The sequence below is a fragment of the Octopus sinensis genome, linkage group LG1 (assembly GCF_006345805.1).
Source record: "Octopus sinensis linkage group LG1, ASM634580v1, whole genome shotgun sequence".
Taxonomy (NCBI): Eukaryota; Metazoa; Mollusca; class Cephalopoda; order Octopoda; family Octopodidae; genus Octopus; species Octopus sinensis.
In genome coordinates this window covers 208633441-208655940 of record NC_042997.1, presented here as the reverse complement: position 1 = coordinate 208655940, position 22500 = coordinate 208633441, and the positions used below count along the sequence as shown (strand labels likewise).

General features: G+C 38.9%; 1 protein-coding gene across 1 annotated transcript in view; it reads right to left on the bottom strand.

The window, feature by feature from the left end:
* The window catches only part of LOC115232517 (carbohydrate sulfotransferase 11), a 22908-nt gene extending 9209 nt beyond the window's left edge, over positions 1-13699 (bottom strand). The window contains exons 1-2 of the mRNA XM_029802430.2: positions 13183-13699; positions 1622-1662 (exon numbers count right to left, since the gene is read on the bottom strand). Coding sequence (XP_029658290.2) covers positions 1622-1662; positions 13183-13273 — 132 coding nt within the window. The 5' untranslated portion in view covers positions 13274-13699. The remainder of the gene's footprint in view (positions 1-1621; positions 1663-13182) is intronic.
* Positions 13700-22500: the final 8801 nt, after the last annotated feature.

Sequence of the window (22500 nt, the reverse complement as noted above, 5' to 3'; positions counted from 1 at the left end):
GGCTGAAAAGAGCTAATGAGGGAGGCTTTATGTTGATTGTCGATCTGCCAGAAATAGCAACCATATCACCCTCTTATCAAAGCTAACTGTGTTAAAGAGTGTAAAATTACATTGCGTAATGTATTTCTAGATGGATTAAATCGAAAAACAAACAAATATACGGGATTTTCACTTAAAAGTCTTTCATTACAGTTGTGTTTTATCGCGGTCGACTTAGGGTTAAAGAGCAACAACAGTAGCAAAGACGACGATGACGATAACAACAACAACATATGGACAATGAAGCTAATACGGTTTCATTCGCTGAACTAGGCTAAAATCGAAATATGAGGCCATCCCATAAGTTCTGTCCGATTTAATTTTTTTAAAATTGAATGAAATTTTAGAATGTCTAATGGAATTAAAAATTATTTTTATGCATTTGTATACATTGAAACTAGTTAAATTTTATTTTACAGAATAATAGAATTAAAATTTCTTTGATTAAAACCCTTTCTAATATGGAAGTATCCAAAGAGCATTTAAGGCACATAATGCTTTATGAGTTCAAAAAAGGAAACTCTGCAGCCGAAGCGACAGGAAACATACACTCAGTTTATAGGAAAGAATGCTTGAATGAAAGAACTTGCAAAAAATGGTTTGAAAAATTCAGAAGTGGAGATTTCTGCCTTGAAGTTGAAAATCGAACAAGAAGTCCAGTTGAGTTTGAGGATAAGTTCCTTGAGGCATTACTTGAAGAAAATCCTGCATTATCAGTTGAAGAATTGGCAATAAAGCTTAGTTCAAACTTAGCTCATCGTCATCTTCAACAACTTGGAAAGGCTCCTAAACTTGGAAAATGGGTGCCTCATGAATTGTCCGAAAGCAGCCACAAATCCAGAGTTGACATCTGCTCTTCCCTCCATTCTCATGAACTCATTCCACCCTTTTTGGATAGACTTTGACTGGTGATGAAAATAGATCTTCTATCGAAATGTTAAATGTCGTAAACAGTGGCTTGGTAAAAGGGAAAAAGCTCAACCACAACCGAGAAGGGAACTTCATGGGAAAAAGTTTCTTCTCTCTATCTGGTGGGATTGCAAAGGAGTAATTCACTTTGAATTGTTACCACCTAATGCAACAATCAATGCTCAAGTCTACTGTCAGAAATTAGAGCATTTGAACCAAGCTTTGGAGAAAAAAAGACCCGCGTTAGTGAATCGAAAAGGAGTGATGTTTCATTAGGACAATGCGCGACCCCATACTGCAAAAATCACCTCACAGAAGATCGAAGAGCTTAGTTGGGAAAAATTCCTCATCCACCTTACTCTCCCGACCTTGCTCCTTCAGACTACCATTTGTTTTGGAGTATACAGAATCATTTGGGGGACATAACTTTCGCAAGCCAAAAGAAGGTCGAAACTGACATTTCAGAGTTCTTCGCTTTGAAACCAAAAGAGTTTTACATTGATGGGATTAAAAAGCTTGTAAATAGATGGAAGGAAGTCATAGATAATCAGGAAAAGTACATTGATGATTAAATTTCAATTAAATATAACATTTGATCACTTGTTATTTTTTCTTTCCAAATTTGGACAGAACTTATGGGATGACCTGATAGATTTAGAAACAACTGACTTACTTTCACTTTTGGAACAGTTTTGGATTGTCTTGAAATAAAGCCTGATGGAAAGAAATAACAGAAATAAGACGTTAGATGAGCGTAAGATGATGGTTTTTGTGTGTAACCTATATTATAGCTTCATAAACTGGGCTAATTTAGCAATTTCCCCGTAGATAGGAAAAAAAGGATGAATAACCTTGATCGATTTTCGAATCTTTTTGGATTCTCACCAGAAGCATGGACATCAATTTGACCGAAATTGAAGAAAAAAAAAACAACAAATATCTTACAAACTATAGAATTTTCTCAATAAAGCAAAAAGAAAAAGATGTTTTATACACACATTCTACCAGCATACGAAGTTTGAAAATGTTTAGTTACGTGGAAATTATTAAAAAAAACTGCCGTTCAAACCGAAAAGATCCCCTGTATCTAATTATTACTGTTGTTGTCTGCAAAAGGCCGACGCTGTTTGTCTTTGTGTGCGACAATTAAATATTGTGTTAACTGCTCGCCTGTGTTGTTCAGTTACGCAGCCCAAGAAACACGTTTTCATTTATCAACTCAGCCCAGCACCGCACACCCAACCCTCAAGTAACAGATTTAGGTGAGTTAAAAGAATCGAGATGATATTACATATGTAAATAGCACCTACCTACAGCTCATATACATTGATTTTTCTCTCATCGATAGACCTCCATACGCATTTAATAAAATAACAATACGATATGAAAATCAGATAAGAACAGTTCATATATAACATGTGTAAATATCTGATTCAAAATCATTAAGTCAACTCCCTTTCCATCGTAAAGATACAATAGACACATGCGAACACACACACACACACACACACACACACACACACACACACACATGTGCTAAGGCATATACATAAAACGCACGCGTGCAGCCAAGACGTTCACATAGAGCATAACTAATTTTAAATAAATTCTTCATACTGAAAAAGAGCCGAACGAAGCCAAAAACACTATTTGTAGCTGCTGCTTGTTTGTTTGTTGAGCGAAGCGGTCTTCGTCCCAGAGCTCGCAAGATCGCGCCTCAGGATTGTCTGTAGTGGGAGAAGTCCGAAACGTGGTCCTTTGCTATTCGCAAGACCCGCAGAAGAGAAAGCAGGTCAACCCCCCGACACCGAGAGCATCGACGGATGGATGAATGCGCATCCAGGCTCAGCGGTTGCGTATGAAGTCGGGGACAAGAAACAGGAAGAAAGAGTGAGAGAAAGTTGGAGCGAAAGAGTACAACAGGAGTCGCCACCACCCCCTGCCAAGATTGTGGAGCTTTAGGTATTTTCGCTCAATAAACACACACAACGCCCGGTTTGGGAATCGAAACCGCGATCCTTCGACTGCGAGTCCGCTGCCCTAACCACTGGGCCATTGCGACTCCACTTTGTAGCTGCTGCAGGCTACGAGCAAACTGGCCTCAACATGTGAACATATTATCACATTAGCACAACAACAACTTCCCAATTTCTTCTAAACGCCTAGGTACATTAGCAATAAACCTGAATTGTGAATATTTATAAACTTCATGCAAAACTCTCGCAAGGTGAACATCTAAACACATTAGCAACATCTCCAAATTAAAAAAAAACATTTTGAAATATTTGCAACAACTTCAAGTTATGAATAACTAGTCACATTTACGCCAGTGCCAAATTGTAAGCATATAGGTACATTAGCAACAACTGCAGATTGTAAACAATGTCCCCAAATTGCGAATACCCAGACATTCTCAGTATCTTAAGATTATTAGGCATAGTAGTAACAATCCAGAATATGGAACATTGAAACATATTCGCAACATTCTCAATTTGTACACATCTAGACCCATTAATAATACATATGCAATGACATGTGTAAGACTTTAAGCAATATTTTTCATTTCAAAAGCAAAGTCGACCTCGGCGGATTTGAACTCAGAACGTAAAGACGGACGAAATACCTATTTCTTTACTACCCACAAGGGGCTAAACACAGAGGGGACAAACAAGGATAGACAAACGGATTAAGTCGATTATATCGACCCCCTGCGTAACTGGTACTTATTTAATCGACCCCGAAATGATGAAAGCCAAAGTCGACCTCGGCGGAATTTGAACTCAGAACGTAGCGGCAGACGAAATACCGCTTAGCATTTCGCCCGGTGTGCTAACGTTTCTGCCAGCTCGCCGCCTTAACAGCCTTCTAAATATTACTGCTTTAATGTTTCAGAGTGTGCCTCTTTTCAGATATATGAACTACGAACCGATGCACACACATCTATCTATCTATCTATCTATCTATCTATCTATCTATCTATCTATATATATATATTTGTCTGTCTGTCTGTCTGTCCGTCCGTCTGCCTGCCTGTCTGTCTGCCTGTCTGTCTGTCTGCCTGCCTGTCTGTCTGTCTGTCTGTCTGTCTCCAACTCTCCCTGTCTCCCTCTTTGTATATATAAACTGTCTGATGGAGAAGAGCGACCCAGAACTTCGAAGTCACTGACCACCATTTCTTTATATAAGTTTAATAAACGTGTTCTGCTAAAAAGTATAGCATAATCCACCAGTGTAATACCAAATTATTATTGTATGTAATTTGACATAAAAATGAAGACACACACACACACACACAACACACACACACACACACACACACACACACACACACACACACACACACACATATCATTATTAATACATTCCAGGGTAGCAAAAAGATTTAGAAAATTTCTTTGCTACCAGTGGTCTAACGAGAAGAAAAAACACTAGCCAATAGACTATATATTATTCATATAAAAATACAGTGTACATTTAAACACATAAGAGATGGTCATAATAGGATCCGACCCGCTAGACGGAGTAGTTAAACTCTAAACCACTATTAGGGGTAATTTCGAAAGGGAATGAAAAATAAAAAAACATTTACCCTCTATTTTTTGTACTATGGTTTCAAACTATCTTCAGCAAATAAAATAACATATGTTAATCTCGGCTTTCCTGCTGACGAGAGCTTCGCCAAGTAAATTATTATTTTTTGCTGAAGATAGCTTGAAACCATGGTACAGGAAACAGAGGGTAAATGTTTTTATTTTTCATTCTCTTTCGAAATTATCCCTAAGAGTAGTTTGAAGTTTAACTACTCCTTATAGCAGGTCAAATGTCCTGTTATGGCCATCTCGTATGTGTTTAAATGTACACTGTATATATATATATATATATATATATATATATATACACACATATACACATACATATATATGCATACATACACACACATATACATGTGTAGTGATGCCAGTATACGACATCCTACAATTGTATAACTACATGCGTGAAAGAGAGGTCACTACCTTGTACCTAAACGACAAGGAAACAAGAATTTGTAAGACGTCCATAATACGTCATAACATATTTATTATTGGATGTAATTTGTTAACATATAAGGTTAATTGAAGGAAAAGCTTATAACATCACATGAAGATATTTTGCAACCACACGTCTCAAAGCAAATGAGGCGAATATGTGTGCGTGCGGTTGTGTGTGTGTGTGTGTGCGAGTGGCGTGGCTCAAGGCTTACGCCCAGGAACCGACAGGCAAAAGTAGCACGAAATTAGAAAAGCGCCCACATTGTATAAGGGATGAAGCAGAAGTCCCCGACTTCCATGTCATCCACAAGTTAATTGAAAGCTTCAAGAACATTCGAGAATTTTCGAGAAGTTCAAGGGAGATTACTCTTGTTAGATCCCTTTTTCATTTTGTTTTCCTGCTTGACCGCCATATACACAGGCAGGATTGAAGTAAATAGACCCCATAAAATATCGTCTTATGTTCATTTTTACTTGAAAAGCTTTATATATTTTTCATTAACTGACTTTTTTATATTTCATGTTGTATATGTGACTGTTTAATCACTCCACGTACAAAAGAAGACTTGAACTGTCCGAATTTCAAAGTGGCCGTATTGTGGGTCAATCTGAAAGTGGACTTAGCACAAAACCTCAGAAAACCTTGGGATCCTACTTTGTACAATTAATAGAGTGAGTTTACAATTCACCTAGCCCAGGTCGACCAGGGCCCTCTGACAGGACCTTTCGCTTTGTTAAGAGATCTGTAGAGGATAATCCTCGTTGCAAGGCTTCTGATATAGCAGAACAAGGTGATGTCACTGTTCTATATTTTAGAGATGAAGAATTCTGTACGTTATTTACATTGGACGGATATGTGTACTCACTTTGTTGTTACCACAAATAAGGTGACATATATCCGTCCAATGTAAATAATGTAAATAATGTAAGTTGATGTCAATCCCAGAACAACTGACAGGTATCTCCACAAGCATTTTATGTCCATAATGCAAGTCATATGTGACAAATCTGTCTTTGTGCACAAGGCCAACATACGCAAGAACAAGATTCCTGGAGAGAGGAAAATTCTTATGAAACGAGGGACAAATATTGCGAACCACCTGAACAAGTACCTCAAAAGTAGTGAAAAGTCCCACCTGAAGAAGGCGCTGTTGAAGATTGAGAAAAATCTGCATCAATCTTACCAAAAACAGAGAGAGAGAGAGAGAGAGAGAGAGAGAGAGAGAGAGAGAGAGAGAGAGAGAGAGAGAGAGAGAGAGCAGATAAGGAAGCTTGGGTTATAGAAAATATCAAGTCGAACCCTAAAGCTTTCTTTAACTTTGCTCAGTATGCTACAAGATAGGACACTTCTTCCAAACAGATGGTACCCTCACATGAAACCTAACGAGGATAAGTGAAATGCTGAACGAACAGTTCCAAAGTGTGTTCACTATTCCTCTGGGACTCAGGCAAATGAACAAACCAGCAGAACTTTTTGTCTCTAAATCTGTGACCAAAGAAGTAAAAATTGATTACATCGACATTAAAGATGCAACACTGACCATAGATGAGGTTGACACAAACTCAGCTGCTGGCCCTGACGGATTCCCAGTGGTCCTTCTCAAATCATGCGAACGAGCCCTTGCAAAACCACTGCAGCTTCTGTTTTAGGGCTTTCTTGCAAGTGGTCATGCTGGGGCACCGCCGTTGACTGACTACACCATTATTTGAAACCTCCTCTGATATGTGGCATTTGGTGAATGAGGGAGTTTGATGCTGTTACTCTCATCTGTGTTTCCTGCCATGAGGTAGGCTCATCTGGAACCCTTGACAGGAGGATATCCAGTTTTGTTTTGAAGACACCTACATCAATACCATGCAAGTCTCTCAGGTATTTTGGAAGGGTATTGAAGAGCTATGGGCAATTGAAACCTAAGCTATTGCAGTATCTGGTCCTGTATTTTGATGGAGATGCTGGGATCTTTGGCACTATGCAGTGGTGCCCCATTCTGCTGGTTGAGTAACCTTCAATGCCAATGTTTGGTACAAGCCCTTCCAGAATTTTCCAGATGTATATCACTGCATATGTTTTCCACCTTCATTCTAAGGAGACGAGTCTTAATTCTTTCGGTTTTTTCCAGCAGCTGATACGTTGCCTTGAGACGATTGTCTTTGTGTAGCTTCGTTGGATTGCTTCGAGTCCCACTGTTAATTTTATATTGTGTGGTGACCATAGTTGGGAGCAGTGGTCCAAGCGGCTGAGGACGTATGCGCTCCAAAGGACCATCATTATCTCCTTCTTTCTCGCTTTGAAAATTCGGAGGATCCATCCAGCTAGCTTTCTGCGTTTTATTACCAAATTGGTAATATGCACTTGGAAAGATGCATCGTTGCTTATGTCAATGCCCAGGTCAAGCACTGATTCATTTTGATTCAGGGATTGCAATCCATCCCGGGCCAGTGTATCTTGTCTGCATGACATTCAGATTTGTTAGGTTATATTCAGTTAAGAACATAGCAGAGTACAGTGTAAAACTCGTCCACCTTCAGATTTCACTCGGTGTTATGCAGCAGTCGTATTATACCTACCTATTTCTTTACTGTCCACAAGGGGCTAAACACAGAGGGGACAAACAAGGACAGACAAACGGATTAAGTCGATTACGTCGACCCCAGTGCGTAACTGGTACTTATTTAATCGACCTCGAAAGGATGAAAGGCAAAGTCGACCTCGGCGGAATTTGAACTCAGAACGTAACGGCAGACGAAATACGGTTACGCATTTCGCCCGGCGTGCTAACGTTTCTGCCAGCTCGCTGCCTTAGTAGCATTTTACCTGACACCAGGTTTGCGTCGGGACTTCTGAAATGTGTGAATGGATAATTGAATAAGTTGGAGTCAACAAAGAGTGCAATATCTACGTATACATGTATAAGTGTGCGTGTGTGCGTGAGTATGCGCTTACATTTACACGTGCACGCACAAATGCATATATTAACGAAACATTCTTTCCGAACCTGGACGGAATTGACAAAAAGCTGGTATCTCCATAAAAGGCACTTAAATTCATACATCACCCTCATTAACAACTGCCTTCTTTTATTCCGACGGTTCCTGCCTCGAGTCAAAATTCTTAACTTTTTGCGCAAACAATGTTACGTCGCATGTTTTTTTTATTTTTTATTTGAAACTACCGTTCCTATATGATTGTGCCTTATCTACGATCGACCGGGTTTTGAAATCGTAGTGGCCTATAATGACCGTTATCTTGTCTTGTTTATTAGTCTGTGTAAAAGCCAGTACAACTGGAGCACAACCACGGACTTACAATATATTGGGTTGTCCGGAAAGTTCATGCCGATTTTTTAAGGAAAGAAAAAAATCAATAAATACCTGCCATTACATTTTTAATCAACCAAATACGAACCATTTTGTTGTACAATGCGTCTCCATATTTCCTTTAACTTGAAAATACCCTCTTCCCAGAATTAAGGTGGCATCATGGCAAAGAATACATCAAGGTATCTTTTTATGTCATCCAAGGAATTGAAATTTCTACCATTAAGACTATTCTGCAGAGACCTAAATAAGTGGAAATCCGAAGGAGCAATATCTAGTGAATATGGAGGGTGGGGTAACTCACCCCAGCCGAGCTGCAGCAATTTTTGTCTGGTTCCCAAAACATCAAGTGCCGAAAGTGAACTTTTTTATCTTCCATTTTAAAGGGTTACAGAATTAACACAGGTGATAGGAACATAAATCTTCTTCCACGAAAAGATAGATTAAACTCTGCTCTAAATGGAGGTGTAGTCAAATCCTATTTTATGGACTCAACCATGTTCTAAAATAGGTCAAAAGGGAAGCTACTATAAATCGGCACGAACTTTCCGGACAATCCAATAGAATGGTGATGAACTTATAAGCCCTGGCCCTGCCAAAAGAACACGCAGAATAATCTAAAGAATATTGACAATCTCTTACTAATAACTGTTTTACACACACACACACACACACACACAAACACAACACACACACACACACACACACACACACACACGCACGCACGCACGCACGCACACACACACACACACACACACAACACACACACACGCACACGCACACACACACACACACATAGAACGAAGTCATTTTATTCCTTACAGGCAGAAATATAGAAAAAAGTTGAAAATGCACTGAGATTCGTTTGGAACTTTTATTTAAAAAATTCGAAGACTTATTAACCAGTTTCACGGATTTCTCTGATATTGAAAAGTTGAGACAGAAAGACATGGAGCTATGTTGCAACCACTTTACATATGCATTACAACCTCGCAGTACGAGTGCCCCAATGTACGAGTAATTTGCTGTACGAGCCGAGACTCGTGTGAAATTTTGTCTTCAAGTAAGAGCGAAAATCCGCAGTACGAGCACAAAAATCGTCCCATCTTTAAAGTAATTCAGTTAATAAAACCAGTTGACATATTTCTCTCACATTCTCTTTTTCTATAATTGTCATTTTACTTGTAACTACACATTTTCTATTTTAAAACTGATAAAAAATTTTTGAGTGGTTTTGTTGGGGTTGGAACGGATTATTTATAGTTTAGTTAATTTTAATGAGGAAAATTGATTTGTAAAACGAGTAAATCGTAAGACGAGCTCAGTTATGGAACGAATTAAACTCGTACTGCGAGGTATCACTGTATACTGACTTTGCTTTGATATAGCGATACTAATAACTCGTGGCACTCTGTCGGTTACGACGACGAGGGTTCGAGTTAATGCGATCAACAGAACACCCTGCACGTGAAATTAACGTGCAAGTGGCTGAACACTCCACAGACACGTGTACCCTTAACGTAGTTTTAGGGGAGATTCAGCGTGACACAGAGTGTGACAAGGCTGGCCCCTTTGAAATACAGGTACAAGAGAAACAGGAAAAAAGGGTGAGGGAAAGTTGAGGTGAAAGAGTACAGCATGGTTCGCCACCACCTCCAATGCCCGGTCTGGGGATCGAAACCGAAATCCTACGACTGCTGCCCTAACCACTGCGCCATTGCGCCACCACACTAATGATTAGTTACCAGAACCCAGTATACTAATATTTTTGAGTAACGTCAGTTAATGACTGAGAAAATAAGAATTGTGCAGGAGTGGGTATTTGGTAAGAAGCTTGCTTGCCAACCAGATGGTTCCAGGTTCAGCTCCACTGCGTGGCACCGTAGGGCAGTGTCTTATATAGCATCGGATCAGCCAAAGCTTTGTGAAAGAAAGCTCGTGGTATATATATAAAATATATATAAGTGACTGTGTGGTACGAAACTTGTTTCCTAAACATATGGCTCAGGGTTCAGTCCCACACTGTAGAACCTTGGGCAAGTGTCATCTACTATAGCCTCGGGCCGACCAAAGCCTTGTGAATGGATTTGGTGGACTGAAACTGAAAGAAGAACAGGTGTATGTATTTATGTGTGTGTATGTGTCTTTGCGTCTCTGTTTGTTTCCCCCATCATCGATTGACAACCGATGTTGGAGTGTTTATGTTCCCGTAACGTAGCGGTTCGGCAAAATACGCCGATAGAATAAGTACTAGACTAACAAACAATGAGGTCCAAGGGTCGATTTGTTCGACTAAAGGCGGTGCTCTTGCTTGACTGAAACAAATAAAAGAACAAAGCTGCTTTCACAGCTGAGGGGTTATACGACATCTTATAGCCTTTTCGGAGCCATTTAAATGAAGGTTTGTCGCGGAAACTATCTAGACACACACACACACACACACACCACACACACACACACACACACACGCACACACACACACACGCACGCACACACACACACGCACACACACACACACACGCACGCACACACATATCATTTGCACGTTATTATTATAATTTTCTACTTCGTGTCCAACCGTTAAGATCGAATACATACATGCATGCATACGATATATATATATATATATAAATCATATGATACATATATATATACATATATATATGATATGTATATATATATCATATGATATATATATACATATATATATATATCATATGATATATATATACATACATATATATATATATATATAATATATATATATATATATAATATATATATATATATATATAAATATATATATATATATATATAAATATATATATCGTATGATATACATAATAAATATATGCATATATACATACATATATGTACATATCTCTCTCTATCTATCTATCTACCTATCTCTCTATCTATCTATCTATCTACCTATCTCTCTCTCTCTCTCTCTCTCTCTCTATATATATATATATATATATATATATATATATATATATATACATGCATAAATGGGTACAGGACATTAAAAGAACGTAGACAAAATGAGAAACGAGAACATAAAAGGCAAAAACATAGAAAACGAACTTTTTTTCGAACAACGAAAGAAACAAACAGAGAAACCAGACAAGTAACATAAAGACTATCCCCCTTCGTCAGTTGTCCCCTGTTTTATCTAATCCGCGTTTCGAAGGTAGACGTCTACAGAGAATCGAACCTTGTACCTATGAGATACCGACTGAGCACTCTATACCATTTAGCTAAGCGGCCCTTTATCTAAATGGTATAGAGCGCTCAGCAGTATTCTGAGAGGTACAGGGTTTGAGTCTCTGTAGCCGCCTACAGCAACTCTTCTTCATCTTCTAGGGGTATTTTCTAGGCTGCTTTCATTGGTCACTCCGCGTTCGAATTTATATCTTTATATATAAAAGAGAGGTTGTGTGCTGTCTGTCTCCTACGATTTACATTCCTAACTACTCCCACATTTTGTGGTGCAGTTTAACCAAAACCGGGTATCTTATAGTCGTGATTCATATCGAGCCCTTCTGGGTATTAGCGCGCGTCTACGATGAGTCTACGATTTAAAAAAAATTACCATAAATTTTTCCCATTTTTAATGCATTTTTGGCATATATAAGGGAAGTAACTCTCTAAAAATCTCAGAACGTAAAAAGCTACATAAACACCACCCCCTTTGTGGTTAGCCATATTGCGATGGCTATTATACTTTACATCTCTAAAAATGCTTATATAGTTATTTCCCTTAAAAACCCGAGCAACGCCGGGTGATACGGCTAGTATATATATATAAATGACTGAAACAAGTAAAAGAGTAAAAGATATATATATATATATGTTCTTTTACCTGTTTCAGTCATTCAACTATGGCCATGCAGGAGCACCGACTTTAGTCAAGCAAATCGACACCAGAACTTATTTTTTGTGAGCCTAGTACTTATTCTATCAGACACTTTTGCCGAACCGCTATGTTACGGGGATATAAACATACCAACATCGGTTGTCAAGTGATGGTGGTGGTGGTGAAAACACAGACACACACACACACACACAAACACACACACACACACAAACACACACACACCACACATATATATATATATATATATACATATACATATATATGAGACCTGAGACACGAGTGTCGTGATCGAAAGGTGTCTCAGGTCACGACACTGACCATGGGATTGCACCTAGAAAGTTACCCTCCCAGACACAAGTCCGGGCAAGGTTGTCTATGAGAGACCAGCAGTCGCCCATGCATACCAGCCTCCCCTCTCCACGCCACCGATGTTATCCAAGGGAAAGGCAAAGGGGCCGATACAGCTTGGCACCTGTGACATCGCAACTCATTTCTACAGCTGAGTGAACTGGAGCAACGTGAAATAAAGTGTCTTGCTCAAGAACACAACACGCGACTCGGTCCAGGATTCGAGCTCACAACCTCACGATCGTAAGCTTGACGCTCTAACCACTGAGCCACGCGCCTCCACTATACATATATACATATATATACATATATATATATATACATATATACGATGGGTTTCTTTCAGTTTCCGTCTACCAAATCCACTCACAAAGCTCTGGTCGGCCCGAGGCTATATTAGAGACACTTGCCGAAGGTGCTATTGAACCCGGAATCGTGTGGTTTGGAAGCAACCTTCTTATCACACAACACAATAAAGAGAGGCTGAGAGAGAGAAAGAGGGGTAGGAGAGAGGGGGAACGGGAGAGAAAGAGAGAGAGAGAGAGAGAGAGAGAGAGAGGGGGGGACGTTCTGGAATGAAAGAAGGACAAAAAAAAAAAAGAGTTGTGCGAGATGCAACACTCTTTGATTAAGAAATAAAATATTTTTTTTGCATCTTACCTTCATAAACAATAATTATAGTTCCAATGCAAAACAGCAATTTCATTGATTTGATCCAAATATTTCTCCTGGAAAGAATTCGAAAGAACATAATGTACGAGTTAGATTTCCGGGTTTTCAACTTCGGTTTCCTTATCTAAACAATGGAATGTTCAGCGCGTATTCACAATATCAAGATTTGACTTACTGCCACCGTGTGAAAATATTAATGCTAAATATTGTATTCGGGAAACTTAGATATAATAAATCCAGTGATATGGGCGAATTATTATTTCAAATAATTGCAAAAACTGGAATGGAAGGTTTGGTTGTTTCAGGGAAAAGAAAACGAAACGAAAAGAAGTTTGTAAATAAGATTTTTGAAGCTACCCATGTCCGAAGCTGCTTGTCCGAAAATAGAAATTACATGTGGACAGTCTTATGTTGAAATAATAAATTATAAAATTTCATGTCCGAAATAAAAAAAAATTTGAACAATTTTCTTAGGGCTGTGACATCTGCCGTAAGTAGAAAGTCTGGCTTGAACAACGCACCAGCTGTTTACATAAATAAAATATTGAGAAAGAATAGAATGGGTAATTTTGTTGGCATACAAAAGAAAAAAAAAACAAAGTAAAGAAAGCAAAAAGAAAAACCTGATTGAAAGTCCTGCGATTTTAGTTATGATCGGTTATAACCTGAGTTCAGATCGAGCCGAAGTCAGCACCAACTTTTGTTTTTCTGGGTAGGAATAAAATTCCCGTCACTCGATTATACTCCCCCACAAAGTGTGTCATTTAGTATTCTTTTTTTTTTCTATTCTTTTACTTGATTCAGTCATCGGACAGCGGCCATGCTGTAGCACAGCTTTCAAGGATTTATATGAACAAATCAACTCCAGTACTTATCTTATTGTATCGGTCTTTTTTTTTTACCGAGCCAGGATCTTTTCGGTTTGAACGGCAGTTTTTAAAAATAATTTCCACGTAACTAAACACTTTTAAACTTCGTATACTGGTAGAATGTGTTTATAAAACATCTTTTTCTCTTGGCTTTATTGAGAAAATTCTACAGTTTGTAAGATATTTGTTGTTTTCTTTCTTCAATTTCTGCAATTTCAACCAATCACTGACGTCTATTGAGGTAATAAGCATTCTGTGCCATATGAATATGTCCCTCGTTTAAGAAACAGATTGGGTTTATTTACATTTGTGAAGAAAAAAAGATACCCTTCCCCCCACCCCTAACCCTAAAACAGATTGAAATGCCATAGATCGATACTAGGGTCATAATTATGGGTGACAGTTTCATATGACACCGCTAGAAAAAATTGCCGTTCAAACCGAAAAGATCCCCGAGCCGTCCGCTTATGGCGACGTAAGGAAACAGATACGGTTTGTTAAGCGGTGTGGGGACGAATGCAACACCACACACATACAGACACACAGACAGACACACAGACAGACAGACACACACACACACACACTACGAAAAGGAAAAATGCTTTCCCTACATTTGCTGTTGTTTCGGTATCATTCCGTATTTAATTCCGTTGAACTTAAAAGGTTCTGCAAGCAATACACGTGGCTGATTATATGCTTTTCTGCTCTAGGTACAAGGGCAGAACATTTTTTCGGGGTGGGGGGCAGTCGATTAGATCGATCCTAGTATGCAAATGGTACTTAATTTATCGACCCCGAAAAGATGACAGGCAAAGTCGACCTCGGCGGAATTTGAACTGAGAACGTAGCGGCAGCCGAAATACCTATTTCTTTACTACCCACAAAAGGGCTAAACACAGAAAGGACAAACAAGAACAGACAAACGGACCAAGTCGATTACATCGACCCCAGAGCGTAACTGGTACTTATTTAATCGACCCCGAAAGGATGAAAGGCAAAATCGACCTCGGCGGAATTTGAACTCAGAACGTAGCGGCAGACGAAATACCGCAAAGCATTTCGCCCGGCGTGCTAACGTTTCTGCCATCTCGCCTCCTACGCAGCTGATTATATTGGAATGACACTTTATTACTTTGGTGCACAGGCAAGTGCAAGAGCAACAAGGGAGATAACTACATGTAACATATGCACATATACACTTGTGTATGTGTACATGCCTGCAAGTGACTGTACTTTCGTCTTTGTTTCTATTTATGCTTTCATTTCAATATTAGTCACTAATAACCGTTTGTGTGTCTATGGATTTTTTCGGCAGATCGAGAAATTAATTTTTGTTACTAAACACTTTCAAACTTCGGACACTGGTAGAATGTGTCATAAAAAACATCTTTTACTCTTAGTGTCTTATGTTCAAAGTTATTTCGTGGTCGTATTTCGGTAATTTCAACCACTCAATGACGTGTATTCAGCTGATGAAAATTACTGCCGTTGTTGCTCAACAACAACTATCGGCGGTGTATATTTCGTTTACTCTTACTCTTTTTTTTACTCTTTTACTTGTTTCAGTCATTTGACTGTTGCCATGCTGGAGCACCGCCTTTAATCGAGCAAATCGACCCCGGGACTTATTCTTTTTGTAAGCCCAGTACTTATTCTATCGGTCTCTTTTGCCGAACCGCTAAGTAACGGGAACATAAACACACCAGTATCGGTTGTCAAGCGATGTTGGGAGGGGACAAACACAGACACACAAACACACACACGCATATATATATACATATATATACGACGGGCTTCTTTCAGTTTCCGTCTACCAAATCCACTCACAAGGCTTTGGTCGGCTGTAGTAAAAGACACTTGCCCAAGGTGCCACGCAGTGGGACTGAACCCGGGACTATGTGGTTGGTAAACAAGCTACTTACCACACAGCCACTCCTGCGCCTATAATATATTTATATATATTTATGACATATTTCATCTCAGTTACGTTTGTATGAATAACCGAGTGCATCTGAAGAACGTTTACTTCATGGCACCACCACAATCGCTCGTGCATTTCTACTGCTTTTAGTTTTTTCCTTCTCCTGTTTTTCAGCTACTATTTCGTAAATAGAAACTTTTCTAAAAAACGCTAAGAGTAAAAAATGTTTTATATGACACATTCTTACCAGTGTCCGAAGTGTGAAAGTGTTTAGTTACAAAAAATTAATTTCTCGATCTGCCGTTCTAAGGGAAAAGATCCGTGTGTATCAGTGTTAGTGTGTGTGTAGTGTGTATAAGTATACACGCACACAAACACGCACACACACTCACACACACACAAACACACGCACACATGCAAGCATACAGGTGGAAAAATAGTTGTCGAATACCAAAGGTGGAGTAAAATACTATTTCATTAAAACCGAAGCAACTTTACAAATCGTCTTCAGAGTTTCGCGTCGCTTTTCATCAGATAACTGTGATTGTAGGCGCAGGAGTGGCTGTGTATAAGTAGCTTGCTTACGCGCATGCATTAGTTTTACTTCAGCACTGGTATTGTGAAGACGTTGCTTTGCAGCGGTCTTGATTTGAAGAACTGTGAAGGCGCAACTATAAACTAAGACATTTGTTTTTGGGGATTTAGTGGAGGTTTATTGCTTGTCGTCCATTCTTTTTCGAACAAGAAATCCCCACTGGATTCCAGGGCATTTGTCTGCCTATAGTTGCGCTAAGTGTCTCAGTTGTGAGAAGAGTGCTGTTTTGGGGGCGTATCCCGCCTCCAAATGTTGTGAAATTTTTGGGAAAAAGTTTCTGTATTTTTACCTATTTGTGGTGGATTTTTTTGAAGCTGTGTTCCTGCTGCTGTGTCCCTGTTCACTTTTGGAGTACCTTTTGGCCAGGAGTACCGGTTGGCCGGAATTGTGTGTAGTTCCTCTGGATAAAGCGGAAGAATTACACCCTCCCGTAGCACAAGGGACAAAAAAAGGAGAATGGGGCATTGCCGACGGTTAGTAGTACACTGCCGGCATGTCCTGAATCCTCGTCGGTGGAAATTGTGCCACCGACGGAGGAAACTGTGGCCCCCTCCCTTTATGATGAAGGATGAATTTGTGATCTTTCATAAGGGAGGGGCTGTATAGAGCTTTGTGAAGAAGCTAGAGGGTTGAAGGGAAAGGGTCCTGTCCTTTCCCTGCGGGAGGCAAGTTGCCTGGTCGGACAGGAAAGGTAAGAGACCTTAGTGCCTCGATTTGAAATTTGAATTTGTTATTTTTTGATAAGAGGCTCAGCGCCTAATCTTGTAAGGGCGATTGCGTCCATTCTTTGAACTTTGGTAAGAGGTTCAACACCTCATTTTGTGTTGTTGAGATAAAAGAGAACAAGGTTTTCGGGGAGCAGCAATCGGCGGGCGTTGTCTGTTTCCCCGACCAACCATCTTTTCATTTTTTTTCGTTCCATTATCATTTATGTCTTTGTCCAGCCCGCAGCTACATCTTTGTAAGGCTGCATGTCCAATTTATGAAATAAAGTAGCTTGTTTACCACCCACATGGTTCCGGATCAGTCCCACTGTGTGGCACCTTGGGTAATTGTCTTCTACTATAGCCTCGGGCCGACCAAAGCCTTGTGAGTGGGTTTGGTAGATGGAAACTGAAATAAGCCCGTCGTATATATATATATATATATATATATATATATATATATATATATATATGTGTGTGTGTGTGTGTGTGTGTGTGTGTGTGTGTGTGTGTGTGTGTGTGCGTTTGAGTGTCTGTGGTTGCCCCCCAGCATCGCTTGACAACAGATGCTGGTGTGTTTACGTTCCCATAACATAGCGGTTCGGCAAGAGATCGATAGAATAAGTACTAGGCTTACAAAGTCCTGGGGTCGATTTGCTCAACTAAAGGCGGTGCTCAAACATGGCCGCAGTAACATTGCTGAAACAGTAAAAGAATAAAAGAATCTATACACTACTAAACTGTCTGCTTGCTTGCTTGTTTGTCACTTAATACAGCCAAACTGGCGCATAATGGGAAAATACTATGAATCAAGATACCCCTGAAATGTGAATACAAACGGAATAAAGCAAGTTTCGCGTAACTCGAAGCACGGGTTCCTGAAATATGGGGTGATTTTGGGGTTGTTCATAAATAACCAAAACGGTGCACAATGGGAAAATACTCCGAAGATAACATAACACTGGAAGGGAAGAAACTTTAACAAGTTTTGCGTAAATCGAACCACGGATTTCTGAGATATGGGTTGGTTTTGTGGGGTATTCACAAATACCCAAAACGGTGCATAATTGGAAAATACTGCGAAAATAACATAACTCTGAAAGGGAAGAAACTCTGTACTTGTCCCCCAAACATCGCTTGAAAACCGATGCTGGTGTGTTTACGTTACCGTAACTTAGCGGTTCGGCAAAAGAGACCGATAGAATAAGTACTAGGCTTACAAAGAATAAGCCACGGGGTCGATTTGTTCGGTTAAAGGTAGTGCTCCAGCAAAGTCGCAGTCAACTGACTGAAACAAGTAAAACAATACACACACACAGAGACACACACAAAGACACACATAAACACAGATAAAAATACACACACATACACATAAATACAAACTCTGTTGATGAAGGCCCTAGATTTTAAAGAAAACAATTACAGAAGCAAGGAAAACTGATACAAATAGCCTCAAAACACGAGCAAAACAAAAAACTTTTCTCAGTATTTAAGGAAGCTGACAAATACAAACAAGAAATCATACTACCTAACAAATATGAATAATAATAATAATAATAATAATAATAATAATAATAATAATAATAATAATAATAGTAATAGTAATAGTAATAGTAATAATAATAATAATAATAATAATAATAATATAATAATAATAATAATAATAATAAAGACTAAGCAACTGGAAGGCACCTGGGCATGACAAGATCCCCAACTTCTGGTTGAAATATCTAACAGGAATGCACAAAAAGCTGGCTGAAAACTTTAACAACATACTAGCAGAGCCAGAGACAATGCCTGAATGGCTCACGAAGGGGAAAACCATCTTAATTCCCAAATCAAATGAAACAACAAAACCAGAAAACTACAGACCAATAACCTGCCTCCGTACTATGTTCAAGGCATTTACTGCAGTGATATCGCAAAGGCTGAACAAGCACCTGGACGAAAACAAACTGTTCCCAGAAGAGCAGAAAGGATGCTGCAAAGGCCCATATGGCTGTAAAGATCAACTAATGATTAATAAAGCCATAACTGAAGACAGCCACAGAAAGAAGAAAGGCCTCAGTATGGCCTGGATTGACTACAAAAAGGCGTTTGATAGCATCCCCCACACATGGATCCTCGAAACACTAGCCATGAACAATGTAGCACCAACGATTATAAAATACACAAGAATATGAATAAATGGCGGGCAGTGTTACAGTTCCAAACAAAAGAGGGACTCATGAAAACCAAAGACATCCCCATTAGAAGAGGAATATTCCAGGGAGACACGCTCTTTCCACTCCTTTTCTGCTTGGCACTGTCACCTCTATCTGATATGCTAAATAGAACTGGATGCGGATATAAATGTTACGGCAAAACGATCAGCCACCTTTTATATATGGATGACCTAAAACTATACGCTGCAAATGACAAACAGCTGGAAACACTATTAAAGACAGTTCATGGATTTACCAAAGAAATAGATATGAAATTTGGATTAGAAAAATGCGCCAAAGTAACCATGAAAAGAGGAAAACTAGTTAAGAGTAACAACATCACACTAGATAAAACCAATGAAATAAAAGAATTAGACCAAAGCCAAACTTGCAAATACTTAGGAATCCATGAACTAGATAAGACACAACGCACACAAATGAAAGAGAAAATAAAAAAGAATATTATAGACGAGTTAGATCAATACTAAAAACAGAGCACAATGCTAAAAACAAGATAATAGGTATCAACACTTTAGCTGTCCCAGTTATAAGTTACAGCTACAATATCCTTAACTGGACACGAAATGAACTGTCCAAAATAGATAGGAAAACAAGAAAAATAATGACAGGATCTAGGATGCATCACCAAAATCTGACATAGAAAGACTATATATACAATGTATAGAAGGTGGTAGAGGCCTTATACAGCTGAAAACTACTATAAAATAACCACCATAGGACTGCAAAAATATCTACTTCAGAAGGAAGGAAAACTGATCCAGATAGCGGCAAAACACGAGCAAAACAAAAAAACTGTTCTCAGTATTTAAGGAAGCTGACAAATACAAACAAGAAATACCACCTAATAAACATGAAGAAGAAGAAGAAGAAAAGATGAAGAAACAACAAAAGCTATAAAACAAATGAATCCAAACTAAAAATAGAACAGCAACGAACCATGATAAAACGATGTCAAGAAAAGCCCCTTCATGGTAAATACTGCACTAAACTAAACGCAAAAGAAATAGACAAAGAAAAATCCCAGCAATGGTTGAGAAGCTCAGGACTCAAAGCAGAACAGAGGGATTTTTAATTGCAGCACAAGACCAAAGCCTCCCCACCAGAAATTACCAAAAACATGTAATGAAAAGAAATGTAAGAAGTAACTGCAGAATATGTGGACAAGAAACAATAAATCATATTATCTCTAGCTGCCCAGTCCTGGCTAAGAAGGAATATATTCACAGACATGACAGAGTTGGAACCTACATACACTGGAAGCTATGCCAACATTATGGAATAACAACAGAAAAAAGATGGTATAGGCACACACCAGAAAAGGTCACAGAAAACGAGAAAGCAACCATACTCTGGGATATGCCGATACACACAGATAGAGAAATTAAGGCCAACAGACCAGATATAGTTGTCAGAGATCAGAAGAAAAAAAAAAAATGCTTTCTAATTGATGTATCAATACCGGCAGATGACAACGTGTCTCTAAAAGAAATGGAGAAACTCTCAAAATACAAAGACCTGGAAATAGAGGTAACAAGAATGTGGAATCTGAAAACAGAAACAATTCCTATCATAGTAGGTGCATTAGGCATGATAAAAAAAATATTCAGACAAATACATAACAAAAACACCAGGACTTACAACACATATAACATACAGAAAATTGCACTACTAGGCACTGCACACATCCTACGCAGAACACTTTCCATACAATAACCATCAGAGCATCACAACAAATCACAGCACATACCCAAGGCACACAGAGCTGCGCTCGGTAGTGAAGTGAAAGCACGCTATAAAAATAAAACTACTAATGAAATAATAATAATAATAATAATAATAATAATAATAATAATAATAATAATAATAATAATAATAAAAATAATAATAAGAAGTACGGCAACTATTGTTGCAAAGAAGGTGAAAATAATGGCAATGAAAAAAGCGCACGTGCAATTGGCTGGTAGGTGGGAGGAGAAACCTCTGCACGGCAAATATGTGACCCGCAGCAAACAAGCTGATGTTGACCAGAAGCAAACCCATCAGTGGCTACGGAGCTCAGGGCTAAAAGCAGAGAGCGAAGGTTTCATCCTGGCTGCTCAAGATCAAAGCCTATTAACCCGGAACTACCAGGTCAATGTGATGAAAAATGGAGCAGACCCAAAATGCCGATTCTGCAACGACATGATTGAAACAGTGGACCACCTAATCTCTGGATGTAAAGTCTTAGCACCAGTGGAGTATAAATTAAGACATGACAGAGTTGGCCAATATCTCCACTGGCTAATAAGTCGGCATTACAATATCAAAACTGCCGACAAGTGGTATAATCACCACCCTGAGGCTGTAACTGAAGGAGAAAATGTAACCATTCTGTGGGACTTTCCAGTACATACAGACCGAACCATCAAGGCCAATAAACCAGATATTGTTGTGAAAGACCAAAACAATAAAGTTTGCTTATTGATCGACATGAGCATCCCCTGTGATCATATCTCAGCGAAAGAGTTTGACAAGCTCAGAAAATATAAAGACCTACTCATTGAAATTGAGAAAATGTGGCATCTCAAGGCGGTTACAATACCAGTGATCGTAGGAGCACTAGGAATGATCAAGAAGGGAACCGAAAATTATATGAGAATGATCCCTGGCTTACCATCCCTGCAAGAAGTGCAAAAGATTGTCTTAACTGGTACATCACACGTATTGAGAAGAGCATTGTCGATGTGAGAACTGTTGCTGCTCATGTATTAAAAAAAAAAAAAAAAATGAACGAAGTACTGAGTTTGGTTTAATGGCCTACCAATGTATACTATGAGTTTCTTTGCCCTAGGTGTCGGGAAGACACTCGGCAAGAAATGGAAGCAAATTTGAAAGAAGAAAAAAAGTAATAATAATAATAATAAGAAGAAGAAGAAGAAACAACAAAAGCTATAAAACAAATGAAATCAAAACTAAAACTAGAACAGCAACGGACCATGATAAAATGATGGCA